This window comes from Oryzias melastigma, linkage group LG2 (genome assembly GCF_002922805.2).
Source record: "Oryzias melastigma strain HK-1 linkage group LG2, ASM292280v2, whole genome shotgun sequence".
Taxonomy (NCBI): Eukaryota; Metazoa; Chordata; class Actinopteri; order Beloniformes; family Adrianichthyidae; genus Oryzias; species Oryzias melastigma.
In genome coordinates, this window is record NC_050513.1 from 16,987,165 (window position 1) to 16,996,325 (window position 9,161).

The following is a 9,161-nucleotide window of genomic DNA, read 5'->3' on the forward strand; positions in this document are numbered from 1 at the left end:
GCTGTTGAGAGCGCAGGTTTTTAGGGGATTACTCAGAAATGTGTGAATGGATCAAAATACTGTTTTGGGGTTGTTTATAGTGAGGAATGATCATTATAATACACCTTCAAGTTGATTTGTAATGGTATGGCTCCTTTAGCTATTTATTCTAAATTGTCCCTTTGGTGTGGATGTGAGCGTGCTGTGTGGTTATGTGACGTACTGGCAACCGTTCCAGGGTGTGCATCGTCGTCATCCAACAGTAACTGGTACAGACTCCAGGATCTCCGTGAGCCTGGAAGGGATTCTAAGGGTTCAGAAAATAGATTAATGGATTTTTAAAAAATATTATTTTACTTAAGTTAGAACTTCTGATTGATATTTTATTGGAGCTTAACAATACTAAAGAGTAATTTAAATTAATCAGCCTTCTACATTAGTCAAAGCTTTCTACATGCCAGCTCGATCCTCTCCCAACGTCCTTGGTCAAGTCATGTCTCTCCTCTCTTCTTCTGTTTATCTGTGCCATTATTCACTCTTCATTAATGACTGGTATTGTTCCTTCATCTCTCAAAACGGCTGCTGTCAAACCAATTTTGAAAAAACCTGGTACTGGTCCTAATATCCTTAGCAACTACCGTCTAATTTCTAACTTGCCATTTATCTCCAAAATCCTTGAAAAAATTGTTGCCTCTCAACTCAACTCCCATCTCATGCAAAATAACCTCTTTGAACCCTTTCAATCCGGTTTCCGCCCCTCTCACAGCACAGAAACGGCTCTCATAAAAATCACAAATGACCTCCTCCTCGCAGCTGATTCTGGACTCATCACCATCCTCATCCTCCTTGACCTGAGTGCAGCCTTTGATACAATATCCCATTCCATCCTCCTCCATAGACTTTCTTCTCTCGGTATTACCTCCACCCCCCTCCGCTGGTTTCAGTCTTACTTCTCAGACCGCACTCAGTTCATCCAGCTTAAATCATTTCGATCTCAGTCATCATCAGTTTCCACCGGTGTTCCCCAATGGTTCCGTCCTCGGCCCCCTCCTCTTCATTACTTACCTCCTCCCCCATGGCAATATTTTTCGTAAATTCAATATTGATTTTCATTGCTTTGCGGATGACACCCAGCTCTATCTATCCAGTAAACCTAATTCATCTCTTCCACCCCCGTCCCTCTCCTCCTGTCTTTCTGAAATAAAAAACTGGTTCACGTCAAACTTTCTTAAACTCAATAGCGACAAAACTGAAATACTTCTTGTAGGCTCTAAATCCACCCTCTCTAAAGTGCCAAGTATCACAATCCCTGTAGATTCAGCTTCTGTGTCCTCCTCTCCCCAGGTAAAGAGCCTGGGTGTCATCCTTGACAGCTCGCTATCATTTCATAACCACATCAATAACGTTACCCGAACTGCCTATTTCCACCTGCGCAACATAAATCGTCTCCGCCCCTCTCTTACGGTCCACTCCGCTTCGATTTTGGTTCACAGTTTAGTCACCTCCCGCCTCGATTATTGTAATTCCCTCCTCTATGGTCTCCCTAACAAAACCCTCAATAAATTACAACTGGTCCAGAATTCAGCTGCCCGTATAATCTCCAGGACTTCAACCTATGACCACATCACCCCTGTCCTCCAGCAATTGCACTGGCTCCCAATTACATCCAGAATTCAGTTCAAACTCCTCCTTCTGACCTTTAAAGCCCTCCATAATCTGGCACCTCCTTACCTCTCTGATCTCCTCCAAATTTACTCCCCCCGTCGTTCTCTCTGGTCATCTTCTTCTCTCCAGCTCTCTGTACCTTCTGCGCGCATGGTCACCATGGGGAGCCGAGCCTTCAGTCGGTCGGCTCCCAAACTCTGGAACTCTCTCCCACCTGAACTCCGCAATATTGTCTCCCTACCAATTTTCAAATCCCATCTAAAAACTCACCTGTTTAAATCTGCCTTCTCACTTTGATTTTCTGTGTATTCTTGCTGACTTATTTATTTTTTATATAATTTTATTGTGCTCTGTTTTTATGTCTATTTATTCTGTTTTATCATGTACAGTGTCCTTGGGTGACATGAAAGGCGCTTTAAATAAAATGTATTATTATTATTATTATTATTAATAAAAAGGCTCCTTCTTGTGTTTGTATCCCTGCAGTTCTCCCCCATCACTGGGTGGCTGAAGAAGGGGATCTTTGTAACCAACACAGGACCTTCAGAGTGAAGCAGGAGGAACCTGAAGTTCTACAGATGAAAGAACAGCAGGAAGAACAAGAACCTCCACAGATAAAAGAGGAGCAAGAGGAACAAGAGTTTCAACAAACTGAAGAGGAGCAAGAAAGACTTTGCATCAGTCAGGATGAAAAGCAGTTTGATCTGAAGCAGGATACTGTTACCTTGACGGAGATTCCTATTTATGAAAAAATATATCTCAGTGAAGGAGATCTGAATGATCAGCTGAGCTGTAATGTAACCGATTGTCAGGAGGAAACAGAACCTCCACATATTAAGGAGGAGCAGGAATGGCGCTGGATCAGTCAGGATGAAGAGCAGTGTGATGGGACCTTGTTGGAGTCTCCTACTTATGAGGAAAATCTGAACAATCAGCAGAGCTGTAGTGTAACTGATAGTCAGGATGAAGAAGGAAACCAACATGAAGAATCAACATCAACAATGAATGAAACAGACCCACCGAACAGAAAACATAGGAAGAGAAGATACATAAGTCATGTCCAAAATGTGGATAGTTCTGACATGTCAGAAAGTCAGTGTGACTCTGATGTTATAAAAAACCTCAAGAAGGATATTTTAGTTAACAAACCAAAGTCGGATGAAGGATCTTGCATCTGTGAGAAATGTGGTAAAAGTTTTTGTAAAAAATCTCTCTTTAAAATTCACATGAGGATCCATTCAAGAGAAAAGTCTTTATCTTGCAAAGATTGTGATAAAAAATTTAGTCTAAAATCTTACCTCAAAAAACACACGAGAACTCACACAGGAGAAAAGCCATTTTCGTGTAAAGAATGTGATAGAAGTTTTAGTCGTAAATCTAATCTCCAAACACACATGAGAACTCACACAGGAGAAAGGCCTTTTTCTTGTAAAGAATGTGATGCAAGATTTACTCTTAAATTTAGTCTCCAATCACACATGAGAACTCATTCGGGAGAAAAGCCTTTTACTTGTAAAGAATGTGATAAAGATTTTAGCCAAGTATCTCATCTCAAATCCCACATGAAAACTCACACAGGTGAAAAGCCTTTTTCTTGTAAAGAATGTCATAAAACTTTTAGTCATGTATTTAATCTGAAAACACACATGAGAACTCACACAGGAGAAAAGCCTTTTTTGTGTAAAGAATGTAATGCAAGTTTTAGTACTAAATCTAATCTCCAAACACACATGAGAACTCATACAGGAGAAAGGCCTTTTTCTTGTAAAGAATGTGATAAAAGTTTTGGTCTTAAATCTAGTCTCCAATCACACATGAGAACTCACACAGGAGAAAAGCCCTTTTCTTGTAAAGAATGTAATAAAACGTTTAGTCATTTATTAAGTCTTAAAGCACACATGAGAACTCACACAGGAGAATAGCTTTTTTTTTCTTGTAAAGAATGTGATACAAGTTTTATTCAAGTTCTTGGATGTTTAGTTTTTGATGCTGATTGTAATTTACAGATACTAAAAACCCAAAGTTTTCTTCTCAGAAGATTAGAATAAATAATAAGAACTGTAGAAAAGAAAAGTGTCTTTATTTCCTGGATGCACCATGGTGATCTTAAGAAGTGCACTAGTTTCTGCAACCTTGTTATTTTATCACAGTCAATGGAAATGAACATTTATTTTTCTATTCACATTGGGTGGCAGTGGCTCAGGTGGTTGAGCAGGTTTGCCAATGATTGAAGGATTGGCGGTTTGATCCCTGCTCCTGCCAGCCAACTGTTGTCATGTCCTTGGGCAAGACACTTAACCCTCTTTGCAGCCAATGTGGCTTCACTGGTCAGTGAACGCATGTGAATGGTCCTGGTGATGGTTGAAGGGACAAAGGCCGATACTGGCAGCAACGCCTCTGTCAGACTACATCAGTAGCTTACCATCACCAAGTATGAATGAGAAGTGAATGAATAATGGATACACAATAAATACAATCCATTATTATAATCACAAGCATAAGTGCCTCCATTCTCCTGAGTGTGCTCAGCAGCCTTTTTTTTAATAAATAAGAGAAGCTTCTCTCAGATGCAACTTGGGATGATTAAAGGGTAAACAAAAATGTGTATCCCCAACTAATAACTGGATCGGCATCTGGGAAGAGGTTGTATTGTGTCAATTTATGCTGAACACGTATAACAGGGGTGACCAAGGTCAGCCCTCAAGGGCCAGTTTTCCCTGCCTTACTACTTGTGCTTTCTTGTGGGGTCCAGATGACCCCCACCCATATATTGATATGTTATCCCTTCCATGGACACCAGTGAAGATATAAAAACCTTGAAAACAAAAGTTCCTCACACTGTCTTGTGTGGTCCAGATGACCCTACTTTTAATGTAAACAAGCCTAGGGTAGCACTAGGGTTAACATGGTTTTGATCATTTTTCAGACCCAAACTGGTAATCCCAGTTTTCATTTATTTTTTTTATCTTGACTCATTATTAATTTTTCTCCAACGCAGGACTTATTTTCTCTGCTAAAGTTCCAAACAGGATTTAGTCTAATTTGCTTTTGCTGTTGGGAGTTTTTTCAGTATTTCTTTTACAAGTTTTCATGAATCAGCAACTTTTTAAAATTTAAGTCTGTAAAATTTCTACACGGAGTTTAAACTTTCTTTATTAACTTGATTTTGAGTCAGATTTATTCAAATGCGATAAATATTTTCCTAAGGCACCTTTTTTCCACCCATAATTCAAAGAGAAATTTGCAATGTGATCATGTCATTTGAAAATGCATTTTACAATTTAGGATTCAAGATGAATAAATGTTATTTAATCTGACATTTTTTTAATTAAATAATTAAATAAAAGCAAAATTAATTGGATTATAAATGTCATGTTTTTTTTGGTTCCCTTATTCAAATGAAAATTCCCTTTTAGAACTGTCAGTTCAACAGGCACTTTTGCCATGCATTTTGAAAATGTATTTAGTAATTAATAACTTATGACTACAAATTACATTTCAGATCATCTTCTGTTTTAAGTTCTTAAAGTAATTAATTTGCATTTTCCTTTGCCATCATGTTTTAGGGTCCAAATCCAAAAGAAATAGCTAAATAGCACCTTACTCATGGCAAAATGCATTTTCGTTTAGAAGCTGTCATGATTCCAACTGAGAATGTAATCTATTACTCTCTCATCAGGGTGGGTCCCACCTGACTGAGTTTACCAAGTTCCTGGACCTCCAGCTCCCTTCACGGCTCCCTAATATTTCTCTGTTTGATGTCAGATTGTGGGACTTAAGGTGTCAGATCAGCTGTGAAGCTCTGGTCTCAGCTGCAGAGAAGGACTCGGAGGAGGACAACATGCACAGCTCTGATGTTGCTGAACGTCTGACCGAGATGATCCACATTCAGAAGTGAGTTTGTGCTGCAGGACTTGAGAGTGAAAGACGTGAGGAAGAAGAGAATCCTGAAAGTTTCTGTGCAAACATGAACTCAGTCAGAGAGTCTGAATAAAGGACTTGAGTTTGAAGGATCCAGAAGAAACCAGGAGCCCATGAAGGTGGTTCTGTTGGATCACAGAGCAGAACTCTGATCGGAACATTGCAGGCTCAAGTTCTGGACTGCAGAGTTCAGATGAAATTTTCTGTTCAGACTTCTTTAAGGTCACATCTCTGTGTGAATGTTTGAATGAAGCTGCAGCTTACGTTGAAGCTTCAGGCTCACAGCAACAATGACTGAAGCTGCTGTGCTGCCCTCTAGAGGAAAACATGAGATCTGCAGCACAGATTTATTAATTTCTGTCTGATCAGCCTGAAGAATGAACAAATTTGTTGTGTCTAATACTTTTTTAAAAATTGGATGTTATATACAATGTTGGGATAGTGCATTACAAAGCAACAAATTATTGTAATTTAATTACTTTTGTCAGTAATGAAGTAACTTAATAAATTACAGTTCAGATTTAGGTACCGAAACTAAAACTATTGGACAACAGAAACACTATTTCATTACTTACATTTTGGTGCAGTGAAACCAAAGGTGACTAATAAATGTATTTATGTAACATAAACACTTGGCTCTGACTATGTCTCTGGTTAAATGAAATGGAAGCTAATGACACAAATAATTTAATTATTAATCATTTGACATTCCTCTTTTATTCTCCCTATCTTCCTTTATCTCATCTCCTCAAAAACTAAAACCATGTCCAGAGGAAGAGGAGACGTGCAGATGAAGAGCTGCAGACTTCAAAATAAAAGTTTTTCCTCTTTTACTGCATTTGCATTTATAAAAAATAGATTGAAATCCAAAAGAATCACAAGTAACAACATATTTAACTTAGATGTGATAGAGGTATAATATTAAATATATTTTATGATAGAGAACAAAATCCTTTTTAAAAAATAAACTTTATGAATCAATTCAGAATGAAGGCCTTCTGGTTACATTTCTTCAGGCTTGTTGTGAAAAGATGAATCTCTTTAAAGGATAAAAACAGAATAAAATAAATTCTAAAAGCTCCAAATACTCATCTTCCAAGACAAAATCTGAAGTTTAAAGAGATTCAACAAAACGAGAGTGAAAATGGAAGATTTCTGTTGAGACGTGCCGAACCTCACTGCTCCACTCTCTGTAACAGAAACTCTGACTGATGAGAAAACCACAGAGAAGCTGTTTGCTTCAGTCTTCTTCACAGCCTGAGCTCAGTCCTGAGTTCAGCAGTCAGAACTGGACTTGAGGAGATCAGCTTTGGAACCTGCGGAGAACCAACAAACAGCAGAAAGACTCCACACTTCTGACTGATGTTCACGTCTGCTTTATTTTTCACATTAAAAGATTGGGATAGAAAACTGAGGATTACAAAAAACAAGACATAAACACCATTCTGTTTCTTTATCTGCCTCTTCATTAAATGATTTTTACCATGTAAAATCAACTTTGAGTTTTTAAGTGTTATAACGTCCATTCCTCACTAAAAAACAACCCCAAAGGGGTCTATGATCCATTCAAGCATATCTGAGAACTTACTTATGGGTAGGAAAAATAACCTCATAATTATTTGTTCCTTAGTGTGCCAAAGGTAAATAATATGATCATATAGTAAAAGTTTACTCTGAAAGGCTTCAGAAAAGCATGGTATAGACCTTTTATTACATTTTTTGAAAAATCAGTTTCTTTACAAACAAATATTTGCTCACATGACAAAATATAAAACTGCATCACATAAAAATCCTAGAGCTAAATATGTATTCAACTCTTGCCAATAAACCCCAGTGCTTTCTAAGTTTAGCGTTTTCATTATTTTACACGTTTGACATGAAAAGACTTCTCACATGTTTACTCTTGTTTTACAGTCCACCGGACTGCTGTTTAGCCCTTAAGTCACTGAGATATAATCAAGACAATCCGGTCAATTTTCAAAACCAAAAGACGTTTAAGAAAAAAGATGAATCAGACGTAGTCATTTTGCTCCACTTACCAAACTTGTAGGTGAGATAATTCGGTTATTTCTAAATAAATATTTTAAATCCGGGATTAAAAAACAAACAGGTGTAATATATTAGTTTTTCCATGGCCCAGTGGCACTCGGTGGTTGGGGACCACTGTTTTAGTGTACTTTGAGACTAGATTCATGACTAAAACTTTTCTCATGTTCATTAGAAGTAAAAAGCTTATTTTCTGTATGAGTTTTCATGTGTATGTTGAGACTATTTTTTTGACTAAAACTTTTATTACATTCTGTACAAGAGAAAGGCCTTTCTCCTGTGTGAGTTCTCATGTGTGTTTTAAGATTTCCTTTAATACTAAAACTTTTATCACATTCTTTACACGTGAAAGGCTTTTCTCCTGAGTGAGATCTCATGTGTGCTTTAAGACTAGATATTTTACTAAAATTTTTATCACATTCTTTACAAAAATACGACCTTTCTCCTGTATGAGTTCTCATGTGTGATTTCATATTAGATATGCAGCTAAAACTTAAATGACATTCCATACAAGAGAAAAGCTTCTCTCCTTTGTGAGTTTTCATGTGAGTTTTGAGATTTGATATTTGTTTAAAACTTTTATCACATTTCTTACATGAGAAAGGCCTCTCTCCTGTGTGAGTTCTTATGTGTGTTTTGAGATTTCCTTTATTGCTAAAACTTTTATCACATTCTTTACAGGAAAAAGGCTTTTCTCCTGTGTGTGTTCTCATGTGCATTTTGAGAATTCCTTTTTTAATAAAACTCGAATCACATTCTTTACAAGAAAAAGGCTTTTCTCCAGTATGAATTCTCATGTGTGCTGTGAGTTGTGATCTTTTACTAAATCTTTTATCACATTCTTTACATGAATTCTCTCCTGTATGGATTCGCATGTGAATTCTGAGCTTAGACCAGTACCTAAAGCTCACACTACATTCTTTACAGACATAAGGTCTTTCATCAGACTCACCGAGTGATTTTTTTGTTCTTTTACCAGACTTCACAGATGAAAGTCTTTTTTTGTTTAGAGATTGTTTCCGTTTCTTTACCAAAATTAAATTATTTGAGTTTTTTCTAAAATTAGAGTCGCATTGATTTTCTGACATGTGAGAGCTGTCCACACTTTGGACATGACTTCTGTCTCTTCTCTTCCTCTGATCTCTGTTCTGTGGCTCTGTCTCTTCATCTGGAGTTGATGTTGATTCTTCATGTTGGTTTCCTTCTTCATCCTGACTATCAGTTCCATTCAAGCTCTGCTGATTGTTCAGATCTGCTTCACTGTTCTCATTTTTCTCATGAGTAGGAGACTCCAACAAGGTTTCAGTCTCCTGCTTCGTATCAAACTGGTCTTCATCCTGACTGATGCAGAACCATTCTTGCTCCTCTTTAATTTGTGGAGGTTCTGGTTCCCCTTGTTCCTTTTTAACCTGTGGCGGTTCTAGATCCTCCATCTCCTCTTTAATGTGTGGAGGTTCTTGTTCCTCATCTTCCTCTTTAATGTGAGGTTCTGGTTCCACCTGTTCCATTCTGAAGTTCCTTTGCTGGTTGCAGAGATCTTCTTCAGTCAC

At 37.6% G+C, this 9,161-nt stretch overlaps 2 protein-coding genes across 2 annotated transcripts; one reads left to right on the plus strand and one right to left on the minus strand.

Moving 5' to 3' along the window:
- The first annotated feature begins 2,134 nt into the window (after nucleotides 1–2,134).
- Nucleotides 2,135–3,714, plus strand: LOC112156618 (zinc finger protein OZF-like). Its single transcript, XM_024288860.2, has one exon. The coding sequence runs from the start codon at nucleotides 2,223–2,225 to the stop codon at nucleotides 3,564–3,566; it is 1,344 nt and encodes a 447-aa protein (XP_024144628.2). The 5' UTR covers nucleotides 2,135–2,222; the 3' UTR covers nucleotides 3,567–3,714.
- A 2,627-nt stretch (nucleotides 3,715–6,341) lies between these two features.
- Nucleotides 6,342–8,766, minus strand: LOC112156817 (gastrula zinc finger protein XlCGF7.1). The gene has a single exon (XM_024289197.2). It carries the CDS (start codon nucleotides 8,697–8,699, stop codon nucleotides 7,734–7,736), a length of 966 nt encoding a protein of 321 aa, XP_024144965.1. The 5' UTR covers nucleotides 8,700–8,766; the 3' UTR covers nucleotides 6,342–7,733.
- Nucleotides 8,767–9,161: the final 395 nt, after the last annotated feature.